At 41.8% G+C, this 24,230-nt stretch overlaps 2 protein-coding genes across 6 annotated transcripts in view; both read right to left on the bottom strand.

The window, feature by feature from the left end:
* The window catches only part of TBC1D8B (TBC1 domain family member 8B), a 40,433-nt gene extending 26,680 nt beyond the window's left edge, over positions 1-13,753 (bottom strand). For 2 of the 5 annotated variants that reach the window (XR_008239066.1, XM_052813277.1), the window contains exons 1-2: positions 13,551-13,753; positions 3,094-3,204 (exon numbers count right to left, since the gene is read on the bottom strand). Coding sequence is in view for 4 of the 5 variants with exons in the window: in XM_052813277.1 (XP_052669237.1) it covers positions 3,094-3,204; positions 13,551-13,680 (241 nt within the window). In the remaining variant the exon portion in view is untranslated. Of the gene's footprint in view, positions 1-1,961; positions 2,093-3,093; positions 3,205-13,550 lie in introns of those variants that run through there. The other 3 variants (XM_052813274.1, XM_052813275.1, XM_052813276.1) reach the window with 3 other exon arrangements.
* Positions 13,754-19,647: 5,894 nt separating this feature from the next.
* The window catches only part of RNF128 (ring finger protein 128), a 29,071-nt gene continuing 24,488 nt past the window's right edge, over positions 19,648-24,230 (bottom strand). Inside the window, 3 exon segments of the mRNA XM_052813530.1 lie at positions 19,648-21,066; positions 22,548-22,716; positions 23,565-23,661. Of these exon segments, the coding sequence (XP_052669490.1) occupies positions 20,948-21,066; positions 22,548-22,716; positions 23,565-23,661 (385 nt within the window). The 3' untranslated portion in view covers positions 19,648-20,947.

Genomic DNA, 24,230 nt, shown 5'->3' with positions numbered 1-24,230 from the left:
TCAGGAAACAATGTCATCCTACCTACAATAAAGTTCTGCTTATGCTGTAATTCCAAACAACACATTGTTTGCATGCAGTTGCAGGCTTCTACAAGAGGACAGAAGCACAGCTGTACCCCATATGGAAAACATATACCAGAACTAACTCCTGATGCAGGAAAAAAGGCTCACTGATTCATACAAGCTGAATGATCCTTGAAACACCACCAGAATAAGTAATTTTTTTCCTCTGGACCATCTGGGACTCAAACACATGGCAATAAGGACTGTTTTCTTTCCTTTCATTACATAGGTACAAGAGGAGGAGTAACTTAAAAAAACCGTTATCAATAACCATAAGGAATGTAGAAACCATAGAGCCAAAATAAAATTCAACGTTCCAAATACTGCATTTTCAAACACCTTAGAGAGAAACCAGCCTTGTTATTTTATTTACTTTACACTGCTTTTTAATTTAGGTTTCAGAGAGCTATCACCTACTATATGGTGAATGTCACTGCAACTTTATAGCAAAGAAAAACCTCTCTCACCTGAACTTTCCAAAAATACATTTAGATTACTGGTTTACTTTAAATACAGAGGAACACTCTTATCCACTAGCTACTTTTATAATTAGAGAAACGTGGTAGGACAACTTCAAAATGCTTATGGTAATTCATCTTACTCTCTTCACATACTCAATTACAAATTATGCAAGTGGTAAGAGGTAATAAGCAGAGATGATACTAGTGAAACAATAGTAGAGGTCCAGCATATACAACACCGAGTCAGTTATTTAAAGACAGGTGGCCCCCCCATCAGATGGTGGGAGACAGGGAGAGGGAAAGAGAGGGAAAGAATTTACTTAAGTTTGAATAAAGGGATTCTAGAATATAAATTAATTGGCAGTTTCATCCTCCACAGGAATGCTCACAAATAAAATCAGTCAGTGTAATCACATACTATCAATACCCCTAAGCAAGAATACACCTTTAACAATTTCTTTTTTCTCAATTTACTTTGTAAAGACTAACTAAACAACTTTCAATGGACTCCACAGAATTAGTTAAAGTTGCCTTGGGGATGAATAGAAATTGTTCTAAATATTGTTAAATAGTTAGACTGCACTACACAGGGTGGATTTGCAACAACACTTTAAAAAAATTATATGAAGAGTAATTAACATAGCACTTAAATCGCAAACTAATTAATTTTTCTCAGACTACACATGTAGACCAATTATTTGAGTCACTGTGAATCAGAGGCACAGATGTGACACAGTAAAGATGAAAGTTTTTAATAAATATTCAACAATTTAGGAGCACTGTTTCAGATCCTTAATATGTAATAGCAGGAACAAAATGTAGCCTCTCCAATTTCTTCACAGAAGGAACAATCTTTTTTCTAACACACAGTACAACTACATTATGTAGCCTTTTGTTGTAAAGTATACTTAAACAGCACAGATTTGATATAAATTCAGTCCTAAGGTGAAGATTACCCTTTGTGTTTTCCCAAGGGCTGACCTGGTGGCATTAGAATTCCCCAGAGTATATTTCCAACATACTTAGGAAAATACGTTTTTGATAGCCTGTCACCATCAGTTCTGATTCTTCAGAAGTAGTCCTAAAATTTTATTTACTGCCAATTCAGAAACTGTTCAAATTCTATGAACTTTATAAGGCTGCCCATTTAAAGTGACATGTAGTGAATTACATTAAATCATTACTAAACAGCTCTCTCACTGGCTACTGCCCTTCAGAGAAGTCCTTGCAGAATGTGAACAGGAGCAGATTACCATTACAGCATGAAATGTGTAAACTATTAACTAAACATCTAAAAGAACAAATCTGTATTTTGGAAGTAGCTAACTGTATAGAAAAGACAGCAAGAGGCAAAATTTTTCATTTAAGGTGAAGCAATGAAGATTCATAATAAAGTGATAACAGCAAAATCCAATGTAACAACAGCATAGCACTTACTAGTGGAATTACTCATGCATGGGTTTGCAGAATGGTAGATCTCCTGCAAAGCTCATCTTTTGCCACAGGCAACTAAAAGGAAGGCCTAGAGCCCGGAGAAGTCTAGATGGAGTCTTGTTTCTTTAATGAACACTACTATTTAAAAAAAATTAAAGCATGGAAAAATGAACTAAAATATATGGTTCTTTTTCACTGTAATTATAGGTGCTTTCAGAATTTTCAATAAGCCTAAGAAATAGACTAATTCCATAACACTGACTTTTTAGCATTAGACCACATGACAATATTAATTAATTTCAATATAAAGACAAGACCATGCCTCAGAAGAAAAGCCAATGATGCATAAAGAATAAACGAGTCCTCTCAACTTTTGGAATGGAGGTCTCTTTGGACACCCAGTAGTTAACCAGCCTGTATAAAGGAATTAAGACTTTATTTTCAGGAGAAGCTGCAAAACTTAAAATTAAAAAAAAAACAAAAAAACCAACACACCAAAAAAAACCCCACAACAAAATAAACCCATGCATGCTATCAAAAAGCATGCTCTAGGAAAAATTACATACTCCACTCTCAAGGTCAATTTTCTCTTCCATTTCCTACTGATTAACAATGCAATATGAGAAAGTGAAGGAACTTTTACGAGAGCAGCAGATATGAGGATGAATTCAGCTCCAACCATGACTGGGAACCTGGCTCATTTTAACAAGCAAAGATAAAGTAGGAAAAAAACATCAGGATAAGCGGCTCCTGTTATTCCTACCTACAGCACACTTAGTACTCCCAAGGGTCAACTTATCCCTATCATCCTGAACTTTGCAAAGTTACACTTGCAGGTCCAGAAGAAAAGATTGTGCCTCTGTTATTCTAAGAGAGCACCAAGGCTTTAGTACCTGATGGACAACTGCAGAAAGCAGCCAGTCTGAAATTGTAATATGAAGAGTCCATAGATATATTCCGGAAAACTGGAACCACACATTACTGTCAATCACAGGTTTGCAAATAATTTTAAACCATTCAGAGGTCATGAGAATGAATAATGATGAGAGAGGATTAACCCAAAAATGGATCCCGTACTTTGTACCCTCATTTTTCACTTTATAAACTCAGTTTGCTTCTAAATCATAGTACATACCGCATGCAATGGACCAGTAGACTTGAGAGTCTGGTGTCTGATGCAGGATGCGAAATGGGGCGACTTTCGATGTAGAATCCAACACCGCATCTAATGTTCCCACGAGAAGACCTGTTGTGTTCAAGAAAATGTATACAGCATAGTGAAACTAAGGTTTTGAAACATACACTCACTTCTGAATCCCTTCTTAGTGAATAGGAATGCTACCCAAGTAAGGACTAATGAACACTGAGAAAATAAGAAGCACAAATGAGTAAAGCAGAAAGTGCTCCCAGAGGAACTTCTTTGGGAGGCGATGATATTTTGATCCAGTAAAAGCCATTATAAACACAAAATGAGGGCGAAGAAGTTTTTTGAGATGACCCCCTTGGAAGCAATAGCCAGGTAATATGGTAAACCAGAGGACAACCTGAAACATAACATGGTGGTTCCCATCCTTCAATGAGCACAAGCAGTAATTGAACTACCCCTTAACTAGTCATTTACTGTTCTGGTTTCCAGTCACAGGAAACAGCTCTTAGGAGACTGTAATTCCATTATGTCTGATTTTTATAAAAATCCCACTGTTTTTACATTAGAACACCATATCTTTCTGTACGTACAAGTCTTGTGGCTCATACCATACTATAGCTAGAAAACACCTGCCATTCTTCATAAACAGTCTATCAGATGACACCTACATAAAGTATGGAACACTAATATTTCATCCTACCATCATATGCGTAAGTATATTATATAAAGCGCATTATTGCCACATAGATTATACACCCACGATACAATGGCCATGTCAACTCCCTGCCACTAGATATTGAATTAGCTCCTACTGAACAGACCTCAGATCAAAATATACTAATTTCATTAATGAGACATACTTTATCTCTCCATAACTGGGAGCAAAAAGTTTCCTGAGAAAATGAGTATGCATTTTATCTTGGCTGCCAAAATCATTCCTTCTGCACAGTAAATAAACACTAGCCCAGATATCTTAGAAGTTCCTTTCAAATCTAAGAATCGGGGAATTCTAAAAGAAGAAAAGCCCATACAGAAAAAATACAAGCTTTTGGATCCTGATGCACAAGTAAAACTTTTTCTTCTTGTTACAAGAGAAACAAAAATACAAGCAACAATACCTTATGCTTCCTTCCCATATTTCCTACGCTTGCCATCCTTCTAGCATGGCCACATAAGTGGAAACTTCAACTAAAGCAAAGCTACCAAAGCAATCACATAGAGCTTTTATTCTACAGAAGATACAGAATCAAAATAAGAGATGAGATTACCCCCAAAAATATGAGATGCAATTACCCAAAGAGATGCTGTAAAATCTGTTCCACAAACCTGCTGACATCATGGATGCAGGGGGTTCCCCAAAAAAATGCTATTAGGGTAGGGAGCTTGTATGCAAATTTAATATATCCCTTATAGCACCTCTAAGTACCCTTCCATGTTTAATGGAAAATGATCTGTTGATTCAGGTTTTAGTATTCCATAGAAGCATTAGATTTAGATAATTTCAAATGCATCCCTCAAAAGTTATTTCAGAATTTTTAGGTTGGCTTCTGGTACTTTTTGTTCCATTTTCTTTCCATTAACCCCCTCTCAAATTCTGAAAAATAACAATTGTGAGAGAATACAAGAAAGCAAAGTAAAACAAAATTCAGAAGTCTAGACAATCATCCTCAGAACACAGTTTTCCTAAGGATACACTTTCAGCATAGAGCCTGTGTGACTACCTTTACTGCAGCTATTCAAGTTTCAGAATGCTTTTGGTTCTCTTCAAAAAAATGGAAGTGAGTAATAATGAAAAACACAAACCCCCCCCAAAGACCAGTACATTACATCAGTCAAAAATACTATCTTGTCTTGTCTGCAATTCATAGATTGTAAGTTACTGTTGGAAAGTAGAACTTTTTTGTAGTTTCTAACTGAAGTCAGACATTGAAAAGATAACATTAATGTCTGTTTAAAGAGCTCTGGCTTACTGAATGAGTCATAACACTGAGCTGATCTCAACATTGGCTTTGCTTCAGTAAACGTTTTATTATTTCATTCACAATTCTCCTAATATAATTTTCTGTTATGATATACAGTACAAGGACATTAGTCACCATTTGTAAGGTTGATGCAACTGCTCAGGTTGAGAGAATGATTACAACAGCGCACTAGCAAGCAGCACTCCTCAAAATGCCGTAACAGTTTCTATCTACTTGGAAGGTCATTAGATTATAGACACATTAAATTGCATCAGGTTAGTATCAGTCAATTCCACAGTCCCACTAGTCAATATTGCTTTGTCCACAAATGCAGTATAGACTACCCTAGTCCTGAAAGTGCTCTATGAGCTGTGAATTTTTTGAATATTGTATTATCAGTCAAGGTTTCCATAACTACAAGTTGTTGGGTGCTTCTCAGCAAGCACTCCCTTTTATTGCTATTTATTTCCCAATGGGAAATCAAGAACCACGTTCAGCCAGGCAAGTAAGACCACTGGTGAGCCGTTTGCTGGCACTCTGCTAACTCCATTCACACAAGCCTACTGAAGAAGGATTCACGTCCAGGGTTGCGGAGACTTAAAATTCACCTGTAGAATGATAAGGATATTAATCGTAAAATAAAGGAGAAGGTAACAAAAGAATCAGTAACTGCTCAGCCCAGACACTAGAACTACCTCCATAAGGGTGGCAAGGGGAAAAAGCAGCTCAGGCCATACTTGCCAATCCCTCGCTAATGAAATGCAGTACGTGTTGTTCTCAAACAACCAATTTTAGGGACAACCTACAGAAGGTCACCTACTCTCATGGCTACTCAAAGCTAGACCCCACAGTTTCTACTGGGGATTCCACCTAAATCATCCTCTTGCCTCACTCAAGGAATGAATTCAGCTGCCATAAGGAGGGTGATGCACATTTATATGGAGAAAGGGCTCTACTTTTAGAAACATTTTCAGTTTCACACCTACTTGAGTAAAACTACTGGGAAATACCCTAGATACTTAAATAAATAAAGTAAAATACCCTAGAAAATAAAATAAAGGGCAAGGAATCCAGAAAAACTTTCAAATAAGGATGTGTTCTTCCCAAAAGTCTCTAAAACACCTGGTTAGCAAAATAACAACACTAACTGCAGAGACATGCAGCAAAACATACCAGCAATGAATTTTGCTCTCAGCTGTACCAATTTTACGGCAATAAAGCCAACATGTTACATGAAAATAACTGGCTAGCATTTTTCCATTTGGGGGCAACACCACTTTGTTCTTCTGTATTTATTTCACCAAGTATGGCAGGAGAATACTAATATTGGCTTTTTTTTTTTTGGTCCTTTACAATCCACAATCTCAAAGATTTTTTTTTTTCCTGGAATAGCTGTCAGTTACATCTTTTTTATTGCTGAGAATCTTCTGTTTAAATATGTACATCATACCCAGGAATCTGACTACTTCCTAGCGTAGGACTAGTGTAATGCAAACAGAATAATGTAAGTTCCATTTTACCGATGAAGGATTGGAAGCACAGAAAACATGCCGTTGTCTTTTTTAAAAAGAGCACTATTGTTCTGAAGCAAAGTTAGCACAAGCCTGTTCTCTCCTCTAATGCATAACAGTACCTTTGAGGTCAATAATTAATTATATTAAAACTGGATCAGACAGCCTCCTGATTTGCTACTTTAGAAGTGTTAAGGGACATAAAATATTTATAAGACTGTAAGAGTTCCTTACAAACAGAAATGTTCTATTAGCACAACACTGGTCAGCCCCATCACACTAAGAATTTTGAAAAGTAGACACTTTGATGTACAATTGAGTTCTCGCTCTTAGTTTATTTACATCATCATAAAAAGGAGCTGTTTGAAAATACTGTAAAAGCTTTCCCTGAGTGGCAACAACTGCAGAAAGTGATATTCTGCAGCTACAGTCAGCTTCATTTTGGCAATAACTGCTCACTTCTACAATCTGAAGAACTCAAGGGCTAATCAGAGCAGAACCAAAGGGGGAAAAATACTGTAAAACAAGTAAGTTTGTGATAGATAGCTGTGGTGGGTTGACCTTGGCTGGATGCCAGGTGCCCACCAAGCTGCTCTAACACTCCCCCTCCTCATCTGGATAGGGGGAGAAAAAAATACACTGAAAGGCTTTGTGGGTCGAGATAAAGACAGGGAGAGATCACTCACCAATTACCGTCACAGGCAAAACAGACCCAACTCAGGGAAATTAACGTACTGCCAATCAAATCAGAGTAGGATTCCCCTCCTTCCTTCCCGGGCTCAACTCCACTCCCGATTTCTCTACCTCCTCCCGCTGAGCAGCACAGGGGGATGGGGAACAGAGGTTGCAGTCAGTTCATCACAGGTTGTCTCTGCCGCTCCTTCCTCCTCAGGGGCAGGACTCCTCACGCTTGCCCTGCTCCAGCATGGGGTCCCTCCCACGGGAGACAGTCCTCCACAAACTGCTCCAGCGTGGGTCCCTTCCACGGGCTGCAGTCCTTCAGGCACAGACTGCTCCAGCGTGAGCCCCCCACGGGGTCACAAGTCCTGCCAGCAAACCTGCTCCAGCGTGGGCTCCTCTCTCCATGGGGCCACAGGTCCTGCCAGGAGCCTGCTCCAGCACGGGCTTCCCACGGGGTCACAGCCTCCTTCGGGCATCCACCTGCTCTGGCGTGGGGTCCTCCACAGGCTGCAGGTGGATATCTGCTCCACCGTGGACCTCCCTGGGCTGCAGGGGGACAGCCTGCCTCACCATGGTCTTCCCCACGGGCTGCAGGGGAATCTCTGCTCCAGCGCCTGGAGCACCTCCTCCCCCTCCTTCTGCACTGACCTGGGGGTCTGCAGGGCTGTTTCTCTCACATCTTCTCACTCCTCTCTCCCGGCTGCTGTTGCGCAGCAGTTTTTTCTCCTTCTTAAATATGTTAGCCCAGAGGCACTACCACTGTCGCTGATGGGCTCGGGCTTGGCCAACAGCGGGTCCGTCTTGGAGCCGGCTGGCATCAGCTCTGTCGGACACAGGGGAGGCTTCTGGCATTTCTCACAGAAGCCACCCCTGCAGCCACCCTGCTACCGAAACCTTGCCATGCCCAATACAATAGCAAATATCCTTCAGTTTGATCAGATATCTGTCATACTTCAAGAGCTAAAACCATTTACAGGCATTCTCCTAAGCTTTCAGCATATGATTCTTAGGTACATGAAGACACTCCATAGAATCCTACAGAGGATACCTCACAGCAAGAAAGCCTAGAGCAATCTTAAGAGAGGTTTTTAATAGCTGTGTCCTGACAACTAAAATTTCTAGGTTTGAAGAAGTATAATATGAAGAATAAAAATAATGCACTTCAAATGAATTTTTTTAGTTGTTTTTGTACCATAAAGTCAACCTGTTAATAAATTGTGAATGAAAAAGAAAAATAAAACTTGAAGGCAATGTAATACCTAAATACAACTGCAAGGAATAAAATCAATAGGAATAGTATGTGAATATACAGATTTACTACAAAACTGAAATCCATTGTATAAGCAAGCAAAGAAATTCAAGTATCCCGACTGCAATTTAAATGGACTGTATTTTTCAGCAAAACCTTTTTTAAAAAATTAGAAGATGCAGGTGCCTCCAAACCAAAACTACCAGAGTAACATAGCAGACACTATGTAACTTCCACAAAGGCTTCTCTGGCACAGGATATCATATCAGGGGAGAAACACACATGCAGAGTGAACTGTTGCCAAATTACAATGCAGGAGATTCAAACTGTAAATTCCTACTACAGTAAATATTTACTGTAGGGGATAAAGCAGAATAAAGCTTTATTCCATAACAGCAGTTTTACAGAGCATTTTGGTTTGGTTTTAAAAAAAAAGACTGAAGCCCCAGTTTTCACTAGATAAACTAAGATACAAATACATACCATATAAACCATGAAAAGCCACTGTCTCTGTGTATTTGATTTAAAACACATGAATGCCAACTTGTGAATAAGACAGTTTTTTCTACTTCCTCAAATTAAGCACAGAACTCTTTTTTTGCTTAATTTTATTTCCCAAGTGAACTCGATCTCATGACTAAGAAACCTCAGCTTAATGAAATACTGAGCATGGGCTGAGACACAAATGTTCTTAGTCAACTGAGATGTAAAACAGGTCAGTTTAAGCCTTCAGTGAAAAAAGATTTCATCTCCATTTACAATAACTCAAGTACATTATGGCCAGTGGTTATGACTTGGGTAAGACAACGGTAACTCAATAAACTGAAGTGTGTATCCAAGCCCTTGTGTGTCAATCTATTTTGCCTGTTTGTGGCAATAAAGATATCCTTGAAAGAAGGGAAAATTAGAAGCGCAACTCTGAAAAAAGCTAAGTATTAGTCCCCTTGGTAGGTCCAGAGAAAAGTATCGCAAATATCACAGTTCCTCCTTATCTTTGCTTCTGTACAGCTAAAAAGCTGTGTAACACCAACTGGGAAGCATGTGCCGGTCATTTTCCCACCTGTCATCCCCAAATGTAAATATGCTTCTTAACAGAGTCGTGTTATTAGTCTCACAAATATATGCACTGCAAAATAATCTTTGCTACAGCTGCTGAAAAGAGCATGCAGCAGAGGTCATTTCAGATCTTTATTAACCAGCAAGTTTTCCTTTCGATTCCTATCACAGTTGAGGACCCACAGCAAGTAAGCCACACCAAAAGGTCAGTGTGCTAAAACACCAGTAGGTACAAATTATTTCTACCATTTATTCTACTACTGTATATTTAGTTTTGTCACAGCACAGACCTTTAAGTTTTAAAAAGCAAGCATCTTCTTTGCTGCATACCAAGCCTAGCTACAGCGCAAGTTTCCTCTCCCGTCCTGCAGTTCCTACCAAAATAAATTTCTTTAAGTTTGTGCAAAGATCACCAAGTACTTTTTTAATTGGTCCACCACGTAATTCTGTTAGAGACAAGGTCCTTTGCATTGACATCCACTACTTGATAATACTTTAACATTATTCCTTTTGACAGATACCACACAAGGAGAATTTCCCCAGAGCACATATACAAGCTTAGCTCTGTCTTCCCTTCCTCCAAACTCCTATCCCTGCAAGCTAGTAGACAACAAGCTACATCTTTTAAAAAGCAGGAATACGAGTAGGGGCCTTCTACAGATTCAGGATGGCAATAACTGCCACAGGAAATCCAGGACTTGAAGAGTCAGGGTTTTTCCCTACCTTTGAGATCCCCCTTTTTTCCACGCATGGCATGCACGACAAGCAGGGAAGACTAGTTCCAACCATGTCTTTCATTGATAAGTTTTTCTCCTCTCACAGTTGCGTTTTACTTAAATTTCTCAAGCAGAAAGAGGCAAATTGAAACAATGGAAGCAGAAAACAAATTATTTGTTTGTTCACATTTCAGTGAAAGATTGGTATTTTATGACACCAAATACTCCTTTGTATAACTACTCCCGGAATACCCATCTCCTAATTAAGGTCCTGTCTAAACTATAACCAAAGCAACATCTTTGTGACCAATATGCTTAATCTCACTAGACCTTGGTTATGGCACATGCATTCACAACACAGGTTTTGTGTCATCATAACTGCGCTTCAGCACATGGGCCATTTTGCCTAACTATATTTGTATCAATACACTCTAGAAAACCTGAGTAGCTCTCCCACAGCAGCTCTGCAGAAGACAGAATAACAAGTGGTCATAGGGCTGCACTGCCAGACGTACAGCAACATACTTTGGGACAGTCTATTGCATGCTGAACTATCAGGTGTAGAACCAGTCAAACAGGTTACAGCATCTGTATCCTTAGGTGAGGTCTAAAAAAAGGAAAGAGAATGAAATGTAAAGATAAGCAGGTGCATACCTGCAGGAAGAGAGACAAGTCTAAGCACAACCAGCACCAGATATTTCTGTCCATTTTTATCGACACCAGCCAACTCAGAACTATGCTGTGTGTGGACACAAGCCATAGGAGCTAATTGTATCATCTACAGATTACAAATTGGTCCTGCTGTAACAGTCAGTCCAGAAGGGTCACAGAAACAAATCCAACTGCAGCCTTCTTTCTAAACCTAGGACAGCACCAGAATTCCCAGCCTTCCTTCAGGTAAGTGCCTCTGCTGTCTTCTATCTTTTTCTCCTTGGTCTGTACCTTCTCCAGCTATTGGCTGCTTCCTCAAAACTCGCATCTCTGCTCCTTAAAGTCTGTCTTACAAGTGTACTCCTGTATTCTTGGGAATCCTTTGCTACTGCCTCCTCAGCTAGTCTCCATTACTGCTATTCAAACCCTGCAGCACTGTTCATCTTTCTTCTCATTCCTGTCTTGAGGCATTGCCCCTCTCTTCCCTCAAGACTCAGTCTTGCACTACTGCCTGCCTCTTTCACTCATAACTCCCCAGCCCCTCAATGCCACCAGTCACCCCTAGCCCTGTCTCACCAGCTGAAAAATGCTGTTCAGGAGAACAAGATTCTACTTGGCAGATTTGCGATGACCTCATAAGATAATAACTGTTCATTGTTTTTTTCTAAAGTAAGCGCTAATTTTCTTGAGTGACACATAGCAACATAAAATTAAAATCAGGCGTAGCAAATTATGCTAGCTTATACCTAGGAGGTTTGAATATTTTCAAACCTGCAAACACAAATGTAACTGCATTTTTTCCAATTTTCCTGTTACTATTTCTTAATCACAATTTTAATTCAATAACAACTCACTCTTTTTGTTTCTGTCCAGTGAAAAACACAACTTGCACAGATGAAATCTGTATGTACCTAACATTATGAGAAAAGTTACAGAAATAAAATGAACGATGCCACCTTAAAAAAAAGCATGCTACAGGAACTATCCCATTCAAGTGTTTTTCCATGCTGTCAAATGCCATCAAGGACAGAAGACTAGTGATGGAAGCCTCACCTTCAACAAAAACAGAAGGGCACTAGGAGGGCCCAGCTGTCTGTCCAACTATAAGCCTATGAGGATGTTTTTAGATCAACACCTAATTCTAGTTCTCATTGTTTCACTTTAGTCACAGTTCTTAAATGAATTTTATCACACAGAAAGACAGCCTTCATACCAGCTCAGCCTCCGTGGCTTCCAAAGATACCAGGTCAGAGAATGGCCTATTTAGCCTGATGACCACAAGACTTCCAAGGTTGCGAAATACCACCCTTGGCTCTAAGCCAAAGCCTAACATTATCTATATAATATTATAATATGCCTAGAAGGGAATCTGGGATTTTGTGATGCTTTCTTTTCACACTTTCCTTGCACCCTGTAAGTGGTTCAGATGCCAACGAAGAATGCCCCACCTCCAGCTGGAAGGGCTATTTCTACATCTGAAATTCATCAGCCAAAAGTTTGGACTTTGTGTTTTTGTCCGGTAGAATGAATAAATGTTTCAACAGGACAATTATGCTTCACATTTAATATAGTGTGTCTTACGATGACACAATCAGAGAGAGCCTAGCAAACCCAGACAGATGCAACTCACACAAAACACCCAAGAACCATATCCCACCCAGGAACAACTTTACTCTGCTTCCCTGTAGCATTTCTCCTTGACAGAGTCAATGACAGACACCACCAGACCGTGAAGGAGTCAGTTCTAGTCTGAATAGCTCCTACCACAACAGAGGTCTCGGTGGTTGCTGGGGTCCCTGCAGTGTGTAATGATAAAAGCGGACAAGAATTAAAAACCGAAACTCAGTTCCATACCCTTAAGTTCTCATGCAATCAAGTTTATTATACGGTGGTCAATGCCCTGTCACTTTCCTGACCCACCCCTCCCGACAAGCTCCATCAAATCATGTGCTTGTTTTTAAAATGCGTGATCAGAAATGCCTGAGCAGGAGCTCATTTCAAGCAGCCTCAGACGCACGCAGGAAAAGGGATTCGGAAATGAGCACCTTGCCAAAGCAAGACAGATCCGTCATTTCTTCTGACGTCTCCTCTTCCACCACGCTGCAAATCTAACTCTGCCAGCGTGTCCGCTGGAGCAAAGGGCTGTTAAGCTCGTACCAAGCGTTGGGCTGCGCCGACCTCAGCTCTACCGACGGCCCCAAGGGTGGCCGCTGGCCCAGGGCCTGCCGGGACGCACATCCCCAGCGGGCTCCGCTGCTCCCGGGAGCCCCTGCCACCACGGGCACCAGCAGGCCCCATCCCAGACGGAGCGTGCCAGAAACTTCAACAAACCTTCCTTTTCCCAGTGGGACATCTTTTGAAACGCCTCTCTCATGCAAGGAAAAAGGGGAGGGGGGGGGAGAGGGAGGAAAAAGAGAAACCCCGTGAGGGTCAAGGGCTCCAAAACTCGGCCGGGCCTCCCCTCCTCCCTGCCCCTCTGGAGCTTGGGGGGGGGAGGTCCCAGGACCGGCAAGCGGCCACCCCCCCCCCTCCAGCCCTTCCTCCGGCCCCTTCACGAGGGACCGGGCCCGAGCCGAGCCGAGGGGACAGCCTGCCCCGGCCCCCGGGGTGGGGGCAGTACCTGCCAGCCCGCCTCCGCCCTCCTCGCCGTAGCCCCGCCGCCTCTGCAGCACGAAGTACTGGTTGGAGCGCTCCTGCACCCACAGCTTGAGGGCATTTTTCAGCAGCACCTCCTCGGGCTTCAGCCACATCGTGGCGGACCCCTCACTCCCCGCCGCCCATGCCCGCCGCGCCGCCCGGCCTCCCGCTCCCACCCACACACACCAGCGGCCAAGCGCCGCCGACGGGCGCCGGGCGGGGGCAGAGCGGGCGGGGTGGAGGGGGGGGGCGCCCCTGCCCCGAGGCATGCTGGGAACTGTAGTCCTCGCGGCCGGCTGGCCGCGCTGCGCCGCCGCCTCAGGACTACAGCTCCCGTCGGGCCTTGCGCGGCCGCCCGCCTCCTGCGCCGTGTGGCAGCAGCCCGCCTGGCTGTCAGGGGCAGGCGGAGGGAGGACGGGGAGGCTCCGCTGACAGCCATCCCCCCAGGCTCGTCCCGACAGTTGTGGCTCCTTCTGTCCCACAGGCTCGGGCAGAGACTCGTCCTTCCGCTGGCCGCACACGGCGCCTCCCCTGGCCCTGCCCGGGAGCTGTGCGGCCCCGATCCCGCTCCTGTCAGGCAGGGCCGCAGCAGGCGCGGACCTCCCCGGCGGGCCTCCGGCGTGTCCCTAAAATGCCTTCGCGAGGCGGGTTGGGTATCTTTTTATCGTCTCTGCCAGTCAGAGAAGTCCCATTTTCAATGTTGGCCAAACGCTAATTCCATTTTTGGCTCAGAAGATGGACATCACCAGACACTTTGGTTTTTTGCATTTGTTCTCCTGTCAGCATTAAGCCTTATGCTGCAGCAGGAGGTTGGGGTGCATAAAAAAAACACAGGAAAAACCTGCCGTGCAAGGAAAGGAGCCGTGACCACCACCTCCACTGATGACAGCACCCATCACAGCGCCCATGTACGTCCCTCCCCAGTCGAAGGCTGCACTGGGAGCGGAGGAGCAGCCCCACCAGCTGCAGAAGCAGACATATGGTCAATGTTGCCTATTTACATTTCATGTTGTAAAGAGACAGTCTGCCTCATTGCTTCTACCACCCAACACAATTCAGCACTAATCTGGAGTAGATTAGGCATTTTGCTTGCCTTAACAGCAGCTTGATTCGTGGTCTCAGTATTTTCATGACTTGTCTGCAAGACCTTTGGCGTTTGTCCTCAATGACTAGCTCTTCAGATTATTTGCAGACTGACTTTACCAGTTGTTCTGCGCTAGAATAAATCAATCTATCCTGTTAAGGAACAAGACAGCGGCTTTCATACTCGTAGGGACTGCACTTGAGTATCTGCTCTTACTACTGTCTTCTGTTGCTGTCTGCTGATTTAAAGAGCAGTTCTCTCACAGCCAGGTTTCCAAAAAAAAAAAAAACAAAACCAAAAGAATATATATATCAGGTGCTGGAACTATTCTGCCATACATGCCTGGCAGCCAAGGATTTCGCAAGGCTGTGGGATGACCTCAGGACTTGCTTTCCATAAGCATGGGCCAGCACGGCAGAACTCCCAGCTCCCCATGAAGTCATGATCACAGCCACCCAGCTGCTCAGTCCATCCATAACTAAGCCCCCTCTCTTGGTGTTTCTTCTCCAATCTCTTCACTACATTCCAAAGAACTCCAAACCTCCCCCTGAGGCCTTGCACTTGATAGCACACTGCTTCCTAAAGGGTGGGTTTTGGTGCTGACCAAAAACACAAAGAAAAACCTTCCAGGAGTGGAAGACCCACTGCCTCCTCCGCTCCAGGTTGCTGATGCTGGGGACTTGTCAGAGTTACTGTCTTTTCCCAGCTCCGTGCAAGATTCACCCCTGGTCCTGACACAATCTGTAATTTGGTACAAATGGAGCGAGTAGGACATCCCTGTTTCCCAGGAACTTCTCTGCAGTTTGCTGTCCTGTCAGATCCTTCCCATAGCACTCTCTTTCCAGCATAATTGATCTTCCTAAGATTTTCAAGAATAATCCTTTATTGATTGTATATCATACAAAAAATTCAACACAGTTGTTTAAACTCAGCCTCTACTTTGAGCTCTTTCTAAAAAAATGTATGCAGATCATGCACTAACTATAGGTTGCCAACGTGGCACTTCTGCTTTATCCTGTCTTCCTTTCATCCCTTTGATCAGTCGCAAATGTACCTTCACTACCAAAAATGCTTCTGCCAGCACTGGTCTATTTGCAAGCACAGGCATAGCGAGATTTTGCCAAGCGCTCGCATAAAGATGTTTGGCAATGCCTGTCCTGTTCCAGCTGTGTAACGAACCGCCTACCCAAAGGCACCAGTGTAAAAGCAGAACTGAGTGTGCAATCCCATTTAAATCAGTGGAAGCCTTCAAAACTGGGTGAATTGCACTGGTATGAGACTTTTTTTTTTTCCTTCCACTCACTCATTGCACGACAGTAAGAGAAGTTTTAGTATTAAAAGGTTTTACCTTTGGGACTGAATATAGATTTAACTACTACTATTCTTTTTACCTGTTTTTATAACTGAGTAGGAAGCAACAAATTTCTGGTGCTTTACCTTCACTAGAAAGGAAAAATGAATTAAAAGGCATTAGCCAGCATGTGGTAACTAACACAGATGAAACATTAATGAGACAAGGCAAACAACTCCTAGATACACTAGCACATCGCTCTTCATGAGGCAGTTTCTTCAATCCCCTCACCTGAAGTGACAGAGAGTATCAGACATTAGCAGGTTCCTGGAGATTTACCAGCTGAACCGATAGTGATTCCTGCATGGATGCTGCTCTTCTAAGAGCATTCCCAGAGAGAGTGTTTACCATTTAATTTTCCCCAATTAGCCAAGCCCTTGTATAGGAAATACCTATTAAGGATCTAACACAGGTCTTCTAATTCCGATGCTAATTGTAAGGAGAGATGCCCTTGGCATTTCCAACCCAGAGCTTGGCTTTTGGCATCTCCCAGACACTGGACATGTTAGGACAGATGTTGCTTTCTTATGTAACATTCAAACTTTGTTAATAGGATAAAAAATTAACAGTAAAATGCTACTGGTTGGAAAACGTCTGTTTTGTTTTCCTCTCCCTTGGTTCAAGGTCTTGAGTGTCTGTCTTTTTTCCAATTCCCTCAGGCACTGGATTCTTAACGAAAAACTATTAAGATGCAAAGAGTGCCCCTCTATCGGCTTGGAGGAATTTATTTATAGGCACTTAAATTCTTTCTTAATCAGTGCACAATCATCCTACATTCTAATCAATGCATTCTACAGCAACAGAGATCCATTTAGTGCTGCAGAATTTTTCTTTCACTGTATTAAAGACCTCCTAGAAATAGTAAATTACTTCCCTCAAGTAACCATAGCCAAGATTATATAAAAGATAAATAGCTATAAATTTTGGCTTCACTCTGTGTAACCAACAGTTGAACAACCACCGCAGAGAATTACATAGTTGTTAATTCACAGTGGGTGAACACTGCAATTTGGTTTCAAGTTTCCTTTAGAGCCAAAATTAAATTCTCAAAGTCAGTAGATTTTCTTTCACCTATTCCAAAATGCCAGCCATTACACCCCTGCAGGAGTGGAACTCCATTTAAATCTGCACAGGAAAAACATCAGTCTAAACCTGGGGGGAAAGGGAGGGCTACCTTCTGAGCTGATGTATGTTAAACACGGAATGAAATTACATTAAATCACACAGCCAAAGTAGATGTGTGTATTCTGTCCAACTGTTAGGTCACTTGACAAGTGCAGATCTTTCCATCTAAAGACTGAGATGGACTAAGTCTCTCCATTCTATGGGAAGAGTCCAACTGCCCTTTTGACTCAAACTGCTTTTATATGTTTGCAGCCCCGCTTTTCCCTTACGCAAAAATCTCAGCTATAACTACATTTCTACAGGGACACCTGAAAATTTTCCTCAATATAAGAAAATTGTATTATTTTCATTTGGGATTTAAAATAAAATCCCACTGCTGTAAAGCCTGGTTTACAAGAAAGCACAGTAATCCAGCACCAGGTGACAATGCTTCCTCTCCTGCAGGGATAAAAAAAAATCTTTCCCAGTCCCCCTTCAAGAACACGCAAGCACTTGAGTGAAGCATCTAGATCAGAGCTTTCCTAGGGGAGAGATAAATGACAGTAGTGAGTAAACACTTGGAGATGATGCTGGAGCCTGTTCTGCTTTCTCTTTGGGGGCAGAATAATTGACATATCTGTGTGACTCAATGGGAATATTAACAGAGTCTAAGATGCACACATTTTAGCAACCGTTACCACCCGTGGGCACATAATTTCCAGCACCTTACATGCAAATATTAGTATATATATAGCAAAACCCCAAACTATTGCACAATAACAGCAAGCTTGCATTGCATTTCAGGAACAACCCTATCCTCAGGCACATTCCTGTTTGCCTCTTGCTTAGAGGAAAGAGTCTGTCATGCTATAGTGCCCGTATATATGTATACAGAACACAGAGCCATTCAAGCCCATAGCATCACAAAAAAAAAAAAAAATTAAAAAAACCTGCTGCACAGCACTCTAAGTTGGGTCAGCTAGAGACAGCTGTTAACCATGGAAACTTGAAAATACAAAGTGAGAGTGGAGCTTTGAAATTTCTTTAAAGCAGGTAGAACTGTAGCAATGTTCTCAAAGGGAAAAACTCTGCAGAGTTCAGTGAAATAAGACAGTGGGTTTTTTCAAAGTCAGACAGCAACAGACCCAAGTTCAGTATCATATACTGCATGCATGAAATTTGCACACTTTCATTTTTAAACAAAAACCCTTGCACAGCTAATATTTACAGATAAATCTGCATGCACAAGAACATGGCAAACTCTCAGGTTAAGCTGCAAAACCAGAGAAGCATTAAATTCTTTTGCCTAGCGGTAGCTCAAATACTGTTCAGGTACAAACGCTGCATTTATTCCTTTAGCAGTATTTAACATTCAATACATGAATCTTAAAAAAAAAAATCTGAAAATTAGTGTAAGTGCCTTGAGTGCCAAGCAAGTCCACATCTTTACAGAACACATACACATCATCTGATACTACAGTAGTATGAGTTCACTGACATGAACTGCTGCATCCCCCAGTATTCCACTAGTGCATTCCTTGAGAAAATGCTGTGCATCCACCTTACCCTTAGAAATACGAGTACTGAAAAACGGCATATTTATTGCTCTTAAACAGCAAATAGAAAGGCTAGAATCCTGTAAAGATAGCAGCCCAAATGTATAGTTTAAAAAAAAAAAAGCCAAAGTGCATTTCAATGTATCGAATTGATCTGAATCCCCCCCCTTTTTCTTTTTGAAGGTCAAATCTTGTTCCTATTAAACACAAAAGAGTGGCAGATGATTTCATGAGAGCATATCATCATGAAACTCTACTACATTACAGCTTACACACCACAATAAATTTAAAAAAGCTTTTTGAAATTAAAATGAAATTGTCTATTTACTGCTCAGCTGTTCCTTTCTCTGCTCTGCACTTCAGATGTAGAATAGAAATGTGATCACAGCAAAATACAGCTTCATAGTGAAGTCTGATTATACTCAGCTTTGCAATTTGAGCTCATAACCCAACCAATGCTTCCTACACTCAACTTAGAACCGAGCTAAAAAGAAGCACCAAACTGGCCAGGGGAGTGACAAGTTTTTACTACATCTAATAGTATAGTACAGAACAAAGGACATGCAATTATTTTTAAAATGCTTTGTCTTATAAAGCAAGCATAAACTTTTGAGTAAAGGAGGGATGCTGAGCAACCCGACAGAGGAAAGTGAGATGCAACCTGATCTGAAGAGTTCATGTAAGACTACCTTGTGCCAAACATGCCTAGAAGAACAGTTCAGAGGTATATTGAGCAGCTCACTGAGCACATCCTAAGCTGCTTGTTTTTTCTTTTATATAGCATACAGCTACTAGGCTTAAGCCTCTCAACACAATTTCAATTCATGTAACTAGCACCCTGCACAGAATTAGCACTCCTTATTCCAATTAGTTTGCTGCTTTTTGGCCTCCCAAAACTGAATGAGTTCTGGGGTTGTGGGACAGGTCAAATTCAGCATCTGTTTCCATGTAAGAGCTGGTAATCCACATTTAATGTCAGTCAGGGTCATCAAAATATAGTTTTATTTACATTTTCAAATTCAATACAAATCACAAAATATTTACAACAATTTTAATTGCATTACAGCTAAGAAAATGCATTGCTTTTCCCCTCCAGATTCAAGAGTACTTTATTGTGGGCTTTAAGACAAAGTTCTGCTAACATTAGAAACAAGCCATAGATACAGAGATAAAAAAAATAAAGTGCATCTGTAAGATGTCCTTAGTTACCTTTGCTGGGCAAGGCCTTACACTTACTATTGAGGCACCCAGTGTTTCTCTTTGACCCCAGTTCAGCTCCCCACAGATGGCAGACAACTCTTCCAGTCATCTATTATGTTTACAGGACATCAGCTCTCCCTGCAGCTTTAGCACACAGGCAAGACAATGCACAGCAACAGTCCAGCATTTTTCAGAGGCTGGATCATTTTCTGAACAAAACACAGCAGATCCTTTGGGAAGAATCTATCTTTTCATCTTCAGTTCGGCCTTCCTGAAGTCATCCCAGACTCTCAAAGACAGAACTCTGGCATATTGCTGGTGCTAGAGATGGTCGTTACTCCAAAAATCACAGAGGATCTTTCAGACTGTCTAATATTAACAGCTTTGAAAAGTTCCTGCAATTGTTCCCTTTACAGTATTGTGCAAGTCAGATTTGGCCTGTCAGCTTGCAGCTCTCTTTTTTTCCCTTTAGAAATGTGTGGTTGGTGGGTTGGAGTTGAGAGGTAGCGAATCATTCAGTTTACTAGAGAACCAAAGACACTGTGGGCAAAATCCAGTTTGACAGGCATTAGTTTATACTTTCTCCTATCAAATTAGTGCACTGAAATATTAAATACAGTGTTGCTTTAAACCAAACTGTGCCTGGTAAATAAGTATTAGACCAGATCAAAATCAATTTGTTTACAATGAAAATCCACTTGAATTAAAACAATAAACCACAAAAAAAGCCCAAGTTAAAACAATTCCCAGTAGAGACAGCTACAACAAAGGATCTTCTCCTTAAAGGACTCAAACACTGAAGAGAAGCTTTGCTGAAGATGGAACTTTTGGTTTAGTGTTAAAATCTGATGGTTTCTTTATATTTAAGACAGCTTTATCTGAAGAGTGCTAAAACTAAATTCCACATGGGAGATGCAGTTTTAAGAATGGCAAACCATACAATTATGATTTGAACAACAAGTCTATTTGATCTCAGCATTGCCAAGGCAATATTTTTCTGCTACAGTCTTGCAATGTTTGGTATACATGTGATGGCAGTATGCAGCTTCTTGCAGAAGGCTTACACCATGTTGCTGGGCATGTTCTTAGGACCTGACTTCACGAACTTGTGTTTCGTCTGCCTCAAAACTTGGGTTGTCAATGTGTGGAAGGACATTTACAGCAGAGGGCTGGGATTCATTGTTTACGAGATGCATGTCGTCATCTGTCCAGAACAAAACCAAGAAAAGACAAGTTAAGAAATGTCATAGGCAAGCTTTACTACCTTAAAGCAAACCACGCTTGCTTTATTTCCACAAGCCCACTGTAGTGGTCTTTTCCCAGCACTTTTCCTGCAGAGTGGGAAATCCAAGGCCATGCTCCAACTACCACTCTTCTGCCGCCCCTCATTAGTTTGTGAGCCCGTTCTTGACACTGCTTGTCATTTCCAGAGGTGTCTGCTCAGCTCTGGAGTTCACTTCTCACTACTGCTGAGCAAGCCTAGGTTGTGTGCTCAAGCGGCAGAAGGCCATGTGAGGCTATGAAATCCAACTGTAAGGAGACTGGCAATTCTCATATAACTTTAGGGCTGCTGAACACAGGCACCAGGAGCAATTTCTAGAGACTAGGTTCAGGATAAGCTGTGGGGGACAGGCTGATTCAGAGAGGAAGGCCTTCTCCCTACAGACTAACCTTGTTAGGCTGATGTTAGAGTGTGCCCTTGCCACTCAAAGTGAGAATACACGAGGGCCTGAGCCATATAACTAATTCAGCATCACTTCAGCTGCTTATAGGGATGCAATTTCAATTTCTGATGTTTAGCTGATAGAAGTGCCCTCTGCCCTACTGGGGTGCCTAAATGGGGTACTCCCATACACACGTCACTCGCTGGAGCAACCTGTCCCACAGAACGCAGGCAGCAAATCCCGTGCTTTCCTATCAGCTACGCTTCCCACAAGAAATCTAAGCAGACGCAGCCAGAGCATCCCTTTTGCCTGTGAAAGCTCCCCCACTTACTCCTCTTCCCAAGGCCATTCCACAGTCCTAGGGATAGTTACTTTTGTTTACCTTGAACCTTTCCATTTTTTAAATCAACAGCAACAATGAGCATTTGTTGGCAAAGTTGAGCACTAAAAAGACATTTTCAATTAGTTTGCTTTTGTTCAAAAAGACAAGGTATTTGGAAAAGCCGATAGTCTTTTCCAATTAAAATTCTCTGAAAGTGTGCAAGGATGACTCAGCCTTGGCAAAATCTGAAATTCAATTGATGTATTTGTCATCTCCATTTTGCATCATCTAAGCTAGAGCACGACTGACTCCTCAAAAGTTTTCTGTAAGTAATTAACTACTTAAAGCAGACAGATCGGGTGGCAAAGCAACACTCACTCATCCAAATGAAATCTCCAGAGAGACAACAAAATGAGGGACATCTTCAGAAAAATCTCTTTGGCCTTTAAGTAGTAAGCCTCCGATTTTCAACTATTCTTTTCATAGACTTCAGTTTTTAATTCACATTTAGGTTGTGTTTCATTTGAAAACAAAGACTAAGTCTCAGAGCCAAGTACTAAAACAAAAGAGAAGATGAAGATTACCCTGAAAAACAAGGTATTCAAGCACTGTGAGATGTTAAGGCAAACCCCCCAAATTCACAGCATAAGCAACAAAGTGCAATGCAATCTAGCAAGACAGGTGAAACAGTAGACGCACTTTCTGATGGTGCGTGTTCCTCCAGAATAGATTCGTCTGCTCCTTGTACAGAAGCATATCCAGATGATGCTGTTTCACTATGATTATCCTCTTCATTAACTGTAGAGGCATTTGATGTCCCACTGGATACTGTGGCTTGCACAGACTCGCCCCCTTCTTCTACATCCGCCTTCATGAAAAAAGAGAAAATGGTTAAGTTACAAGTTTGTAGGAGGCTGCATCTTTCCAGGAGACCACTACCTGCAAGGTCTGGAGTCTAGTGAACTTTTACCTGAAAAAAATATATTTAAAACTGGGAAAAGCTCTGCTGTTAACCTCCAGCATCATAAGTGAAAACCAGTTACTGGCTAATTGAGTGGGAAGTTCAGATGCAGCTTCTGCATTCTTCAGCCAGCTCTTCCCTTTTACTGCCCAGTACCAGGAAAATAGATTCTTCCTTCCACTCAGTGCAGATCTCCCTCCCCCAGGCAAACTCTGGCATACATTTTAGCTGCTCCAGGCAGTGTCAGGCATTGGCAACAGCATCTTCCCCTGGCACTTGCCACAAAGAGCAGTTGCAGAACACATCAGAAATTCCTTATGTATCCTAGGAAGTCATGTGGCTCCAGGAAAGCCATACATGCCACACATTGACTATTCAAGGACTCCGGGTACTTAGTAACTGAATAGAGGCTGGTTTCAGGGACAGTATTAGTTGTCAAAGTCAGCCTGAAGCTTTGAGAAACACCCTTACCTGCAAGCACAAGAGCTGAGAGCAATTCTTCAGTCATGCATTACAACCAGTTTTGGTTGACATTCTACCCAAGGCTTTAGATGATACCAACTCAGACCAGGTCAGCTGCAGGCTTTGCTAAATTGGACACGGCAGTTAGTCCTGTAGCATCTCACCACTGACATGGCAACGCCTGTGCTTATCACTTGCACTCTAGAAGCAGCATGAAATAGCTCAATATGTGGTTACTACACTAGCATAATACTGATAATGGCATCTGCCACTAAGAAAAACTACTGGCTTACCTCAACACCCAAAACTTTGAGTATGTCACATTTGCACATCGGGCATGTCCTGTGTTCCAGAAGCCAGGGGTCAATACAGTTCTTGTGGAAGAGATGGCTGGTGGAAGAAGGTAACCAACAAGTTAGGTTTCATACCAGGAAAACTGTTTGTGGCAGCTATGAAGGCCCATTTAGAAACACCGAGAATTTATTCAGTCTAGAATGGATTACCTTATTTTGCCACAAGTTTCAGTTGAAATTTACGGGTAGTTGATCTCTCAACCTGTAGCTGGTTTATGCTTATTAGTATTTCTATACAACTTGCTAGAATTCAACATTATCATCTTTGCTACATCAGTCTTAAGCTTTTTTTTTTTTTTAAGTCTGTGTACAATACGTTCCCAACTGATAATTTAACTAATACAAATATTGACATCTCAGCCTTAGCTTTAAGGTTAACTTCCGTCATGCAGATGCAGATGACTAAATAGCACTTGTTTCTGTTAAAACTGTATAGAAAAATCATCTCACTGAGTTTTGTCCTCAAGATAGACTATACTCCCACACATTTACTTTGTCTATGCAGTCACTGTATATTCCAAGGGAGTATTTGGCAGGCTGTGTAGTCAAGAAAGTAAATATAGTTCAGCCATTACAGATGCAAATGTGTGCTTCTATGAAGACACT

Source organism: Harpia harpyja, chromosome 18 (assembly GCF_026419915.1).
Source record: "Harpia harpyja isolate bHarHar1 chromosome 18, bHarHar1 primary haplotype, whole genome shotgun sequence".
Classification (NCBI taxonomy): domain Eukaryota; kingdom Metazoa; phylum Chordata; class Aves; order Accipitriformes; family Accipitridae; genus Harpia; species Harpia harpyja.
Note: the sequence above shows the minus strand (reverse complement) of the source record. Positions and strands in the feature narration are given on the sequence as shown.